At 35.9% G+C, this 16,036-nt stretch overlaps 1 protein-coding gene and 1 pseudogene across 1 annotated transcript; one reads left to right on the top strand and one right to left on the bottom strand.

Annotated features, from left to right (window-relative positions):
• Positions 1 to 4,691: 4,691 nt before the first annotated feature.
• LOC105109351 (U-box domain-containing protein 35-like) lies at positions 4,692 to 6,971 on the top strand. Its single transcript, XM_011004044.1, has 4 exons — positions 4,692 to 5,304; positions 6,009 to 6,127; positions 6,217 to 6,332; positions 6,437 to 6,971. Exons 1-4 carry the CDS (start codon positions 4,914 to 4,916, stop codon positions 6,669 to 6,671), a joined length of 861 nt encoding a protein of 286 aa, XP_011002346.1. The 5' UTR covers positions 4,692 to 4,913; the 3' UTR covers positions 6,672 to 6,971.
• Positions 6,972 to 7,286: 315 nt separating this feature from the next.
• Positions 7,287 to 11,655, bottom strand: LOC105109349 (serine/threonine-protein kinase D6PKL2-like; annotated as a pseudogene).
• Positions 11,656 to 16,036: the final 4,381 nt, after the last annotated feature.

Genomic DNA, 16,036 nt, shown 5'->3' with positions numbered 1-16,036 from the left:
CATGTCATCTCTTCTCTCTAGCTATTAGATTATTTTGATTAATTTCATGCCATCGGATCTTTATAAAAAAAAAAAAAAAAGTATATTGACTCTTGCATGAGTGAATTATTTGAGAGAGCAAAAACTTCAAATGAAACTTGCTAGTCGCGCACGTGATGCATGCGCGACCCACCTAATTGTGAATACACTTCTTGTGCATATTATTATTGTGATAGTTTGGGAATTATTTTTTCAAAGTGTTAATTTAAAAAAAAAAATAATGTCTTTTCCTACTGTGATGGTCTAGAAAAAACCTCCTCTCCTGTGTGCTTCACATTTTGGCATTGCTTGTTTACATGGCCCAATTACATTTTTAAATTTTTGAATATTTTTTTAATTTTTAAATTATTTTGATGTGATAATATTATAAATAAATTTCTTTAAATAAAAAAATATTATCTTAATATATTTTCAAATAAAAAACATTTTAAAAAACAATTTTTATCATAATATTAAATACCATGGTGTTATTTGACATTGCTATTCAACCATGTTCTTGAAAATCCTTGAATTATTTTAGTTTTTAATTATTTTTATATATTGATGTGAAAAATAATATTTTTTTAAAAAAAAAATAAAAAATACTTTTAAAAAATAATTCCTACCCCCAGCTCGAATCAAACACTCACATGCACGGCCACGACAACATCTTTGTTCTTTTGTGCCATCGATCAAAGACAGGGGAAAGTGAGGGGAAGTTGCTTAGAAGTCTATTAGTTCACTTGTTCTTTTGGCTTTTGATTTGTATGTTTTTCCTTTTGAGTTACTGCTTTTATTGCACCACCCATTGATACGGACGGGTTACCTTGGGAGGGAGGGAGGTAGTCCCATCTACTTGCACATACATGGGTCTACTTCCTGCCACATCACTTGACTTCCTCTCCACCCTCTTCAAGAGAATTTATTGGGATATGATAACCTCCTATTAGTCCCCCAATATTCACACCATTTGCCTTTTGAGCTCTAAGAATACTTTTTATCAATTAGGTCCTTGATATGTGTTGGAAGCTCTCAGCTAGGTCCCCCTTCCTGCTATGCTACTATGCTAATGGAAGATAACTTAACATTTAGGTCTGTTTCTTCTGAGTTAAGTATTTTGCAAATGAAAAGTATATTTTACATGTAAATATATGACTGCCTGCCTTGCTGGGTTGATCTTGCTATACTGAACTTACGACTGCCTGCCTTGGCTACTGCCTGAAACAGCAATAAGCAAATTCAGCATGGACCGTCTGACCTTGGAATCTATGCTTTTAATATAGGCTCCTCAAAAGGGCTGAATTTATAAGGAGAGAAGTACAGCATCTTTTGCTTTCTTTCTTTCAAATTCATAAGCTTGGCCCATGACATAGTTTAAGAATACATGGATGGATTAGATGTATTAACTAAATTTAAAAATAGTATTATTTTTAAAAAATTAAAATGTTTTAAATTAGAGTTTGATCGAGTTATAAATTGATATGCTTAGTTGATAAAATTTAACTAGTGTCAACTTTTACTTAATTTAATTTAAAATATAACCTAGATATAAGTTATGATCTAGATTAACATGTTTTCGTACATGATAGCTTGAGTTTAATAAGATATTTTGTTTTTTTTATTTGTTTATGGTTTTTTGGGTTTATTGGAATGGAATACCGAAGATATGGATTAATGCTATTTTGAAAAGAAGGAAAAAGAAGGCTCTTATATGCTAAGCATACACACCTTTCGTGAGAAAGGAACCCTTCAAGAAGAAGGAAAAGTATGGGAATTGAATAATTTGGCAACATGCAAGCAAGTTCTACATTTAGGATTAAAATAAAAAAGACCCAACGTTGTATACGAGGACTGCTTACGGTAAAAGCAAAAGAGTATGGTTACTCATCCATCTAGTACGCCCTTTATCTTCCTTTTCCTTTCGGTTAGGGCTATCTTCTTCCACCTCCTTTTATCATGAGAAAAGTGGGATGCAGTGTGTCATCCTTTAATGGAAGGCATGTCAACCACCAACAATGGAGAAATTATGGTCATGTTTTTCTTTTAACTTTTGAGTTCTTGGGTCCATGAATGTTGTATATAGAGCTTCCATAGACATGGACTCTCACCATTTTGCCATGAGTTAATCTCATTTTGCTTTATAAAAGAATGTGAATATATATATATATATATATATATAAAGAATGTGAATTTATATATATATATATATATATATATTAAAAAATTAAGAGTATGTTTTCTTATTGATCATCTCTCCGAGTTGATTAATTAATTAAAAGAAATCCTTAATGTTAAGAGAAAAAAACCTTTTATAAAGGGATCAAAAGAATATTATTGCTTTTTTTTTTCCTTAAGATAATGGGTATCTAATTATTCTTTGTTTGAATATACCACTCGAACCTTACCATCAAAGAGGGCATAAAATTGAAAAAAAGTGTAAAAAAAAGAGGGGGGGTGTGGAATCGCTCGCTAGCACTTAATTTATACATCCGATAACTTAATTGTCTTTATATATATATACATAGGAAAGACGTAGGAGTTATGATCATCCCATTTCCTCTTCAACTAATCTCTTAATTAATGTATTGCACCAAACTTAATTTGTAGAGTAAGATCGATTAGGAGATAAAAGCATTTATAAACTTGGGGTTAAAGAAATCAATACGACAATAGCATACATATATATTTAGTTTAAAGAACAAAAATAAAAACATAAAAATAAATGTGTAAATTAAATTTATATTATTTCAAAACATGAATGATAAATATTCATACTGTGACGCTAGTAGCTATGCGCGCGAGGGTCTCTTATTAGGAGAGTTATGTTTTTTATAATAAGAAAAGGCGTTAATTTGGCTCATAAAGAAAAAGACCTCTAGAGGACAGCAAGTACGGACACGAGTAGCCTGGAAACTGACAGGTCGGCCTAGAGAGATACAATGAAGCTAGCTTACGGTGGAATTAATTAAGCTGCCTTCTGTCCTACTCTTTGTTCAGCAAACCCATACTCAGGAGGAACGAAGGGACTTGAGGTGTAAGGGACATGGCTTCGGCTGACACACACACATACATATATATATATCCTCCAGATCTTGAGGTTTTTATTTTATTTTATTTTAGTCGGTGGATATATACTTTCAGGACAAACTAAATTAAAATTAAATCATTCTCAAACGAGTTTAAATCGATATTAATTAATCACTTGACTACTTGAGGTGACATTTAGTAGTAGTAAAAAAAAGAAAAAGAATAAAAAATCTGATGCTCTTAAATTTTTAAATTACAACCTAACCGTAGAGGGAATTCTAATCTAATGAACTCTGAATGTCAGTAAATCCTTAAAAAATCGAAATTATTTTTAGAGTTTCTTGCACGCATATCTGTTTGTATGCATTGATAATAGTTTTATATTTTTAGAGAAAATTATAAATAATAAGTTAAGATTAAACCGAAAAAACTAATATTTGGTATATTTTAATTAAAAATAAAACAAACCTTCTTCTTCACTACCATGGACACCCCTTCAGGCATCCTTAGCTTAGCTTAGCTAGCAGGTGCCCTCTTTGATTTGTTTATTCAGCAGGGTGAAGCCATGGATTGTTTTGATCCTGGGCTTCCTGGGAGCTTAACTAGGCTCTTAATTGAAGCCCGCACATGAGAGCATGAAGGGATGGATCCAATTTGTATCCCCCTCGAACACAATTCGACCCCAACAAGAAATAATCTATATATATATCCATGTTCATAATTGATAATTTTTCAAAGCTAGAATGGTAAACCAGCTACGAATCCATATAATTAATAATTTGGGGATTTTCAACGCCACAGGCCAATTAATTAACTCTGATTCGCTTCAACATATTCGTATATTCTATGCGTGTGCATAGAGAACAAGCACAAACATTTTCTTATTGGAGTAAAGAAATCTCACACACCAATTAATTAAAGTTGTCGGAAAATTGATGAATATAGCTAATTCTATTGGCATGAGTGTTATCAAATTAATTATACTTTTTTTAAATTGACTAAGAGAGAAAACAACAAGTAGCTTCCCTTCCCAGCCCCGGCGGGTGTCAATTACTGGGCAACAACGTCATGGTTGTGATGCCAAGAAACTGGTGATAGAGACGTCCCCTATAACTTTCACGTCAATTTCGTCCTTCAAGTCTCAAAAATCATCGGTTAAGTGCTCTTAATTACCCATATTTGACCATGGATTCTTTCAGATTGTGAGAAACAATCTCATTTTGCAAGAAATTTAATGTTTCAGTTAAGAAATTCTAGTAAAGGATACGGAGGGGCTTTTTTAGATAAGAAATTTAATGTTTTAGTTAAGAAATTCTAGTAAAGGATAGGATGGAGGGGCTTTTTTATACAAAAAAAAGAGGAAGGAGGGGCTTTTTTATACAAAAAAAAGAGAGAGAGGATATTTTTCTAAGTTAATCTTGTGTTCTTCTATTCAATATTATTATGCCTCTCTCTCTCTCTCTTTTTTTTTTTTTTTTTAAGTTTTCTCCCCTACTTAAATGGAATAGTTTTCCTATTTTGATTTTTCTATTCAGGATTGTTAGTGTTTTTTCTGTTTATATAAATATATAAAGTAATGTAATAGTTTTTTTGGCAATTGAAGACTTGTATCAAGATACCAACCAATTGTTGGAGGGTGTTCTTGAATTAAGTTTACCCTAAAAATCTCTTAACCCTTCAGTTGAATGAAAAGACCCCCCTTCCCTTTGACATCTCAAAGGTGCTACATGCATGAAAGACAGATATAACGGGAACCCTCTCCTCTCTACATTTCCATATATACTACTATCGAATCTCTTCATGTTCTTGTAGTTTCCTTCTCTCCCAAGCCACTCACAAACATTCAGCCATTCTTCTCATCCAATAAAATGTCTGTATCATTAACAGATCAAACCGGTTGCTTGCACCAAGAAGAAGATGCAAGAACTAATGTTTATTCTGAAAGTTCATATCCACACCAGCAGTGCTATTATGCTGAAAGCCGTAGCGTAAGTGAGATTGAAGAAGAGAAATCAAGTGATCTCTTTGAGATTAATCATGTGGTGCCTTTGGAATCCATCAAAGAAGACATAGAAGGGAGTTTGTTTTCTTTTGATGTATGTGGAGATCATCAGAAAGATTGTGTTTATGTTGGTGTAGGAAAGAGTGAGTCTAGCATGGATACACTTTCTTGGACACTGAAGAATGCTATTATTGATTCCAACACCATGGTTTTTCTCATCCATATCTTCCCTGAGATACATCACATTCCTTCTCCTTGTAAGTTTAGATCTGATCGATCATTGATTTTCTTCATTTTCTCGTATTTTTTTGTTGAAGTTCTGCATCTGGTTGGTGAGTCTTGGGTCGGACTCAAGACTAGTAAATAAATTCGTGGACAACTTGGGCCGTGTCCTTTTTTTCTTGTCTAATGTCTTAACCACAATTAATTAATGGCTTTACTTGGAAGTTGGAACACAGACAAAACTATTAGCATATAGTTTACCTTTGTTTTGTTCTAGGTAATTAGTCGAGACTTTGATTTTGTTTAGAGGTTGAAAGATCTTGTATTATTGTTGTTGTTGTTATTAAAAGGCACAAATATGGTCAACAATTAATTGGCATTACGAGGTAAACATGGGAGTTAATGACCTAGCTAAGCTAGAGTGCTACGGAGAAGCAAATTATTTCTTGCAATTTAGTCTACTTTTGAGGCCTTGAGCCTGGTTTTAGCTCATATTTCAAGCTTTTTTTTATTGTTTATACATATATATATATATATTTATCAGCGGGAGTTACAAGGGTTGATTCTTCAACTTTGTCCGCCTGAATCTTTTGACCCATCCTCACTGTAAGACCTGTGTTAATTATTCGAAGTTTTGTGAAAGACAAGAAGTGGGAATGCGTTTGTTCATGGTAGATCTTGATAATATTGTTACCTGAACCGAGTTTTGAATGAGTTTTGTGCCCTTCGTGGATGGTAGTGGGTAGGCTTCCAAAGAGTCAAGTTAGTGCTCGGCAGCTGGAGAATTACATGGCCCAAGAAAGAGACAAGAGGAGAGAACTCCTACAAAAGTTAATCAACATGTGTTCTGCGTCCAAGGTTCCATGATTATCACATGCTGTTTTGTCCATACCAATTAGAGTTGAAGTGGATCCTTGTTGATTTATGAAAGAATTGCAATGAAACAGGTTAAGGTAGACACCATCCTCGTTGAAAGTGATGCAGTTGGGAAAGCTATGGTGGACCTCATTACAGTTCTCAACATGAGAAAGCTGATTCTTGGAACCTCCAAGTCCAAACTAAGGTATATTACTGCCTGTAATTTATGACAGTCAAACTTTTTGTGAATAACCCGTCTGTGTTTTAACCTTAAAGTTGCTTGAATTTTCAACATTTGGTGATGGATAGGAAGTTGAGGTCTAAGAGAGGAAATGGGATAGCTGATCAAGTAATTCAAAAAGCTCCAGAGTTCTGCGATGTTAAGATCATATGCGATGGAAAGGAAGTGGTGATTGACCAGATGGTTGGATCACCTTTAACCCTTGCTAATCCCAGTGAAAAGTCTTTCACGTTGCAAGATGAATCCAATACAAATAACGACTCGTTTGCTTGCATGTGTTTCAAATCACCGAAAGTTAAGTAAAAATATAAGATATAAACACAAGCTGATCACAGCTGGAATAGCTCAGTTGCAAGCTAGTCAGACTGAAGATTGCTTGTTTGATCACCACATTGTTTTACTTTTTTCACTTGCACTCTCTGTACACGGTTCTATGATTCTGTAATCCATGGAACAACTGGGCTTGCTTCTATAGAAACTGCAAAATTCATGTCACTGCTTGTTCTTAGGTATGGCATTTGGATTGTAATGGGGACAAAAGGGACATGAACAACTGTAATAGAAACGTGTTTGTTAATAGAGATGAAAAAAGAAATTCATTTTTATCTGAAAGTTTACACCGATGGATTTGAAAAGATAAAATCATAAAAGAAATAAAATCATAAAAATAGGAAAAACTTCACGCAATTGGAGTTCAAGATTGTACGATGCCCTTACAGCACCTCAGCCGCAAGAGAGAATATGTGAAGCGTGTGTACATATCCTGCTCTTCTTGGCCCGCAATTCAGTCATGAACCTTTGTCCATACCTTTTGCAATCGATTCAAAACCAAAGAACATGCATGCATTCAAGATTTCAGGGCAAGTCAGAGGAATGAACTTACATCACGTAAAATATTCACAGATCAAGCAGTAGATACGAATAAATTTAAATCGATTTTGGACTGTATTTGTGTTGGCCAATCAATTGAATCATTCCACTGCTAAAGTACATTTGCCTGAGACATATTTGCTGAACTAATAGCTAGTATGACCGTGAGCTCGAAGGAGTCCCCTCAACAAGACTATCTGCCACATTTCTGAACCAGTCTAGCGACAGGGTTCCAAGCTCCTACACTTGGAGACTCCAAACAATAATTATGTGATACAGATTTGAGATTTTTTAAAAGGAAACAACAAACATTACATTTCCTTATCATCTGTCAATAAAGAAGAAAAAAACAGGAAAAAGAACTTTATCCTCATCACCAACAACGACTAAGATGTTCAGAACAATTCTTCCCCTTAAATAGAAACAATTTGCAAATTGTAATAAATATTTGCTAAAAGAAATCAAACTCCAGATAATTATCAGAACCTTTTTGACGAGGAGCAGCTGCAACTGTTGCGACCTTTTCACTTGCTGATGCTGGGCCAGGTATCCGCTCAATCTCGACTGGCTTTGGGATCTCGGGTGGGGTAGCACAGCGTATTAATGCCCAATTCACGCCTTCAAAGAAGGGATGTTGCTTGATTTCAGTTGCCCCTCGTTTGTATGCCAATCTATGTTGCGGTTCTTTTACAAGCAAACCCCTTATAAGATCCCTTGCTGCAAAACTAACAACTGGTTATTCTGTGAAACGAAGAGGCTGGCCAACAACATTGAATAATGTGGCTCGATTTCCAGAACCCTTAAAGGGAGTTTTACCAAATAAGAGTTCATATAGAAAGATCCCAAAAGTCCACCAATCAACAGCACTTCCATGACCTTCACCCTTGATGATCTCAGGAGCCAGATACTCGTGGGTCCCAACAAACGACATTGACCTTGCATCAGTTGGCTCTGCCATGAGCTCAGGTAATGGACTAACTTGATTTCCTAGTTCATTTTTGGGTTTTCTATCCTTCCTGGACTTACTAGAAAAGAGGCGGGGCCCAAAGCATGTTGTAGGAGCAACACAGGATGGCTGGATGCAGGAAGGCTCGATACAAGGAGGCTGAACACAGTAAACAGGGTTCTTCCGTAACGGCTCAGACTCAAGAGATGCTGTTTTGACAAGAGTTGGGCTGACAGTACAACGGAGGGAAAGGTCGAAGTCGGAGAGCATTATATGCCCATCATCCCTCACAAGGACATTCTCTGGCTTAAGATCACGGTAAATAATCCCAAGCATATGCAAATATTCCAAAGCTAGCAGAACCTCTGCTACATAAAACCTGCAAATTGGAAAGAGCAAAGATGGTTAATTTCAAGTTTTATGCAGGTTTGAAGAAAAAATCAAAGTCAAACACGTCATGGATTTTGCTCTTTCAATCTGAAGTTAAAAAGATCTAACAGTTTAAGCCTACATCAAAATTGACATCAGGAGTGCAAATTCAATTTGAATCAAACTTCTGCAACTAAATTCAGTTCCAGAGGGACTCAAGTTCAACAACTTCCTGCTTCAGATAGTTACTTACGCTCCATTTTGAAGATGTGTAAGGGTCACTAGCTTTGCTAGTAGAGAGGAATCATCTAGGATGAGAAGAAACCATGGGTATAAAAGCAAGTTATGGGTCCAGATAGCCAAATCTGGTTTTACATGCAACAGGATAGAGTCAGAGGGATGTCTCCAAAACTTAGATTCTTCGGGATAAAGCATTACCTGTAAGATATAAACTGTTGATTCAACTTGTTTTATCAATTAGCCATTAATTTGCCAAGCACAAATGCCACACCCTTAATTAATTGTCCTGTTTGATCAAAATATAAATTATTTTAATGGAGGACGGGGCACATAGAATTTTTACAGGTTCTGCAGCATTAAGCTCCAATGGATACTTCTATTCTGCTCCCGTTTATTTCACTTCCAACATTTTAAGCACAAATAGCATTCTAGCAGCAGATACTAAGAGGACAACCGTGGGCTAAATTATATGCTTTATGAAGGTGGCACTTCCAAATTTATAAAATGTATACCCAGAAGTAGGTCAAACACACTTTCTTCCCAACTATGGAAACTTTTGTCATGTTATCAGCAAATAACTTCTGAAAATGCATGACCACTACATAAAAATAACAGGATAAATAGTTGAAGTTCACTTATCATACTTTACTGCCTGCTCTTGAAAATGCTTCCCTGGCTGCCTCTGTCTGTGAGGGTGCAAGTCTCCTCCAGGACAGAACTCCATTACCAGACACGAGAATTTATCTGTCTCGAAGTGGGTGTAGAGCGTTGGAAGGAAAGGATGGTCCAGAGATTGCAATATTTCTCTTTCTGTCTGAGCCCGAAGCAGCTTCTTGCGACTGGCAAGAGAGCCTTTGTCCATTACCTTCATTGCAAAATAACACTTAGTTCCACTGAGCTCAGACAGGTACACACTCCCGATATCCCCACAACCCAACCTCTTCAGCAGTCTAAAATGACTCAAACCTAAAACCCCATCTTTTGCTCTAACAGCTTGGATGGCTTCCCATCTCAAGTCATTTGCTTTGTGAGGTTTGCTGATACTACTACTAAAGCTGCTACATGTGCTTTCATCACTAACATCACTGCTGGTGCTTCCTCTACACATGCTTCTCTTGCCACCCTCAGCATAATCAACACGGTCACTAATCTTGGCACTTCCACTCGTCTTACCCAAACTGCTGGTTCCATCACTAACTTTGGCAGATACTGAACTGTTTTTTACACTTCCATATTCTGATGTTTTCTTCTCTTGATCAACAGAAACATCCTGTGAGCCTCTAGTCCCATTGACACTAGAATCCACCTCAGTTGATGTTTGTTCAAAACAGGGAAAGGAAGAATTTGATTCCAACTTAACACTCAAAGAATCAGAAGCCCCTTCTTGATTAGAATTCGGGAGCTTTATATTTTCAAAAGCTTCTAACAAAATCTGCTTTGGCATCTTTTCTACCAACAGCTGTACCTGCTCATGATTAATCAGCTGGGGCTTGCATGGTTTTGATCCCTGAGAAGACAAATGCCTAAGGTCGGCCTCCAATTTTTGAACACCAGCTGTTTTCTGGTGCTGTTTCAAGGTAGGTTTGCTAGAAGTTATTGAGGCCATCAGACACCAACGAGTTCCAAAACTACATCAGATTGAATGAATCCACTTTACAGCGCCCAAAACTCAGAATCATATCTCTGCCACTGGCAGCCCTAAAAATGTTGTTATCCAATTTAGCCAACAGCAGCAAATAATCTGTCAAAGACATTATGGTAAGCTACAATTCACATGGAACACAATGCACAAAAATGCACTCTATATGGCTTCATAGCACCTAAAAGACACTGGTTTAGGTGCATATCAATACAGAAGACAGTCAAAAGACAATATGGTATGGAATCCAAGTAAAATGGAACAACAACAATATAAAAGTGATAGCATAACCGACTCTAATTTCATTTTGCCTAAACACTGCATCACAAAGTGAGATAAAAAAAGACCTCCAACCCGTTATTCATCACATAATCACCATACATCTCAAACGTAGGGAAACCATATGTATATCAGGAAACTTAACTTTATCTAAAAATAGGTCAAATACGAAAAACTTTCTGGCAAAAAAAGACACAAACCTGAAAATGAATTGCATTGAAATATTAATTATTTCCCAGGAAGGACAAAGAAAATACAATCAATCAAAGAGCAGCACCCACAGTTCGATCAAGTGACACTGAAGAAAAAATTGAACAAGATCAAAATTTCATAGCTAACAAGGCCAACTCAACATGCAATCATTTCTCACCAGAAAGGAACACAAAAACCAGGCCCATCAAAAAATAAAAAATGAAAAACAAGCATGAAGGATTCAAGGACCACCAAAGAAAGTAAAGAATCAACCAACCAAGTCCGCAAATAACATAATGCATTCTCAAACAAGCCAAGGAAACCAACATGATCAAATGTTAATTAAGCAAAGTTCAGATCTTGTTCACGAAATCAATACTTGCAGCCAAACCCCACTACAGATCCAAGCCAACCGCAGAAACCCAGATGAAAAAACAGAGCAAAAAATGAAGAGAAGGAAAGAGAGATAAGAAGTGAAAGAAAGTACCTAACTTGAAACATCAAGAAAGTTAAGAGAAGATGTTAGCTTTATCAGCAAAAACACTGTGGAAAGAGAACTCCTTGTAGCCTAAATAAGCTTGTCTGAAGAAAAAAGGAGAAGAAGAAGCTGAAAATGTGCTTCTGGTGGACTATTAGGCAGCGAGAGAAAGGGAGAGAAAGAGGGAGACAGTCAAAGCAAAGCTATAAAGCTAAAGTGTTTACCTTTTTTTTATATATACAAATAGAAATACAATAATTTGATTGGTGCCATATTGGAGAGAAAATGAAGGGTGGATGGATTTTCATTTTTTTGCGCATTTCATCTGCCTGGCATGCATGATGATCTTTGAAAAAAAAAAAAATACACACACACACACTCTCCATCTTCTTTCCATTAAAACGATAAAAAGGTGAGGACATTTTGCAACTGAAAAAAGATTAAAGCCCTTTTTTTTAACTTTTTTTTTTGCCAACTTATTTATTATAAAATAAAATAAAAATAACCCCTCCTCTCAAAGAAATAGAATGTTTCTAATAATATTTGTCCTAAAGGTGAGTATAGGTACCTTGTTTGGTAATTTATTTGCTGTATTTTTGCAACAACGTTTTTTCTTTTCCTTTTATTTTTAGATGGTTTTGGTATATTCATATAAAAGACATTGATTTTATGATTCCCAAATTAAAAATAACTATCATTTGCAAAGATAGCATGTCTATATCTAATTATTTCTATCTATGAAAATATCTTAAGCCATGATGCATATGTTGTGAGATTTCTACAAATGTGTTTGAATATAAAAGGGAGCATATTTGTGATGGGGTGTAGAATTAGCATCACTGCATATCCACCTTATTAACAAGGAAAAAACACAATGATAGTATAGAGGTGGGAAACATCGCATGGCGAAGAACAATGGTGGCAAGTTTTTTGTAACTTGGTATAATGTAATACATTTAAATTAATTAATCTTTCTTTTTTTGTGGTTTGTTTGAGTAATCTAACCAGAGACATCGCATGGCGAAGAACAGCGAACAAGGTTGGGACATTTGTAGAAAGAATGAATTCCACATGGGTAGAGCCATGATGTTGTGTTTTTTTTTTTTTTTTATCCCATGGTAAAAAAGGAATGCCCCAAATACAAAGGAGAAGCGGCATCATTTCCTTGCCTGAAATGGGTATGAGCTCTGGCTTGAGATGGACACATAAAATCGTGGGAAATGGACCAATGGTCGGATGAGAATGTTGGGAGGAAGATCAAGTGGATGGTGTGCTCCTCAATCGTCCCATGGTGATGTGGTGGCCCAATTAACAGATTGAAGGTTTGATTGCATTGCAAGGTGGGGTTTTCCCAATTTAAGGTTTAGACATTGGAAATTACCTTAATCACCATGTGATTTGTTGTGTTGCGTTGTGCCACCACAAAGCCAAGCAGGGCCCTCAATCTTTCTTCCGATGGATGGGACAGGGCTTCACATTTACATCTCTCATTTGAGCAATGGAGACATCCTAGGCTCTATCTAATTGTGTGGTGTGGCTTATGTTTTGCTTTAATTACATGTTTGAAAATGCTTGGTTTAATAATAGATCATGATTTTGTATGTGCTCCATTGAAATTTATCCCTTGAAATATTTGCTGGGAGAAAGTGATAGTTTGCATCATTTATTAGGATGTGTTTTGTAATGTAGCTCAATTCGGTTTTCAAACTATTTTGTGCTTCAACACAAACTTAAGCCTATATTTTCAAACTAGCCGCAACAAAGACAAACACGCAGTTAATGAGCTTTCTTAAATAAATAAATAATTAATTAAACCAATTACAGCATCTTGTGAGAAGATCTTGATTCCAGTTTTTATAAAATTTCCTGCCTCCATGTGGTTACTCAAATAAACAATCTAATCTACTGGGGGAGACCACTCCACTTCACTGCCGTAAAGCTAGATGTCGAGGGCTAGCAGCATGCACATAAATTAAATTAGAGGAATCACACACTGTACGAGGTCCCAATAAGTTACCATGAAATCTCCCTTTAATAATTATGAAAAAAAAAGGCACAAGTTGGTAAATGAATTTATTACAATTCAACATCAATCTCCAACAAATTAAAAATAAATTAACATACATACATGTGGATCTTAGGTGATCGATCTCCATCTTTCCAGAGAAGGGATCCAGTACTTAGCTAGCTCTTCCTCTCGCAAATGCAAATATTTTCTGTGTATCATATGCTCAGCCTCTATAAAAATCTTTAGACTTTAGACCCACGGCTCGAGCCAAAAACATAAAAAAATGAAAATAATAAAAATAATGCCTTTTGACTTGATCACGTAGACAAATATTAGGCACTTCATGTTCTACGTACTACCATTTAACACGATCACGAAGACAAATATTAGGCGCTTCATGTTCTACGTACTACCATTTAACATTTGACTTCAAATGTGCTGGACAGCAATGCCAATCGAGCCTTGTTAATAGTCGTCTTCCTTTTCATGTCCTGTTCCTTTCCTAGATCGATCTGTCCTCCCTTTTTGTTTTTGAACCAACCTTCGTTGTACTCCAAGGAACTTTAGACAGTTAGTCGACGTGAGGCAGCAACACCACATTGCTTTGCATAACCTTTCCCTTTCGTCTTTATAAATTAAGAAAAAAGATTTTGTAAAGAAGACAAAGCTCACAAAAAATGAGTTCCCCGACACCAGCAGTAACGGTAAAACCCTTTTCACTACAGTTTTGCTGTGTAAACAAAATTGATTTGATACCTACAATATTATTCAAAAATTCTTTCAGTCTAAAACAATACAGCACATACATGTTTGCAGCGCAAGCAGTGTTCTCTGTGCTTTGTTTGTTTAATGTGTGCGGTGGTGTGTGATGTTCTACGTACTTTATGTATTTTGCGCATTAACATACTCTACAGTTTTGTATAGTTTTTGTTAAAATCTTTTTTTATTATAAAATGCTTATAATTTATATTTTTTTAAAATCTATCATTTCAAACCGCAACAACACGATACCAAATAAACTGAAGACATTTTTCTAGCGAGAAATATATATTTGATTATTGCAAGGAACTTCAACTTAAAACATGTCTCCATCAAACACATATAGAGAAAATCTCATGAACTTTTGTTTCTTTTCCCTTCCATGTTTGGTTATTATAAGGTTCGAGTGGGGAAGTCGAATGCTTGATTGGGATCAAAGTACGTGCTTTAAAGGTAGCAAGGAAATCAACTTTGGCAACTTTCCCTTTTACCAATCTTTGGTTGGCTTTCTCGTGTCTTTGGACAACCTTGCTGGTTCTAGTCCTAATCCAAAAATGGTACCGACCCACAACCACATGGCTCTTAGCCATCTTATGATGTTGAAGTTATGTGGTGGTTAATCAAAGGGTTGCTGTTTCTTTTATTGGCTTGGCCACCGCATTTTTATATCGATCGATGTTGATCCCTTTACACTTGCGATTTCACACTTTTGTACTTGTCGTAAACATTCTTGCCTTCACTAAGACTACTGTATATTCCAAGGATTATGATGGGTGGTTTTAACAGTTACTGTTAGCTAAAAATTTCATATTCATCCCAGCCTTGAATGTTTGATCAATCCGGTGACTTGTCAATCTAGAACATGACTTGGGTCTTGTTCTATGTTGAACTGAGTGGAAGTCGATCACGTCTAGCCCGATCGACTTAATCAATTAAACTGCTCGAGTTAATTTGCGTACCTATGATTTAATTAGTTTAATAACACTACCATGTGCTATAAAATAATTTATGATATGAGAGAATCCTTTAATTCAAGTGAACAGAAACAAAGCTTATCCACAATTCTCCATTCATGCATATGCATAGAGGAGCGAGGCCATAGCTGGCACATGCACCTCCTCTTCTCTCTATGTATGATATATGTATAGTTAATTATCTTACAACTACTGGCCGTTATGTACACACACAAACGTTCATATATATGAGGTTTGATGCCGATACTGATGATCAGTACTGGGCATTGAGATCCTGACAAGTGTCTTTCGTGTGAAGAATGGGTCCACTAAATGACATTAATTGGATGATCTCCACCGCTTGTGACAAGAATATCTTGGTGGTGTAAAAGCAATGTATACTGATCATGTTTTTGCCTGACAGATTAATGAGGGCAAAGCTAGCTGAAACAATTGTTAATGTTATCTGCATTTGTATTTTGCAAGGGAGCATATACAGATGCTCGCCGTTTGATGCGCTCACATGCACTATCTAATCTAAAGCTTGCATAACCATCTATATATATCCTAATAAAGTATACATGCTGGCCGTTTGCTGCTCGATTGTTTTTGTGGTGTAGCGTTGTAATAAATTAACGTATTAAGTACTTGATGTTCTAATTTGTTGCGTTTTAAGCATTGCAAAAACAAACATGATGATCTAATATTTTTCATTAATGGAATATTGATGTTGAAGATGTTAGGTTAGTTGCCATTTCATGTAAGGCACCAACCATTTATCATTGACTATTGGTAGCCACCATTGTTGAATGAGATAGAGTTGGTGGCCACCATTGTTGAATGAACTAGAGTTGGTAGCCATCAATGTTGACAACAAACCAAGAAGAGCTTCCATGAATGCCTATAAATAGAGGCATATATGAGAGAGCAAAATG

Source organism: Populus euphratica, unplaced genomic scaffold (genome assembly GCF_000495115.2).
Source record: "Populus euphratica unplaced genomic scaffold, PopEup_1.0 scaffold215.1, whole genome shotgun sequence".
Taxonomy (NCBI): domain Eukaryota; kingdom Viridiplantae; phylum Streptophyta; class Magnoliopsida; order Malpighiales; family Salicaceae; genus Populus; species Populus euphratica.
This window is presented reverse-complemented; position numbering and strand designations above follow the sequence as displayed.

Excerpts from the sequence above, each read along its gene's own strand:
- LOC105109351 (XM_011004044.1), top strand. The coding sequence starts at position 4,914 with ATGTCTGTATCATTAACAGATCAAACCGGTTGCTTGCACCAAGAAGAA. Across the intron at positions 5,305-6,008 it reads ACATCACATTCCTTCTCCTT|TGGGTAGGCTTCCAAAGAGT; the intron begins GTAAGTTTAGAT and ends CGTGGATGGTAG. Across the intron at positions 6,333-6,436 it reads ACCTCCAAGTCCAAACTAAG|GAAGTTGAGGTCTAAGAGAG; the intron begins GTATATTACTGC and ends GGTGATGGATAG.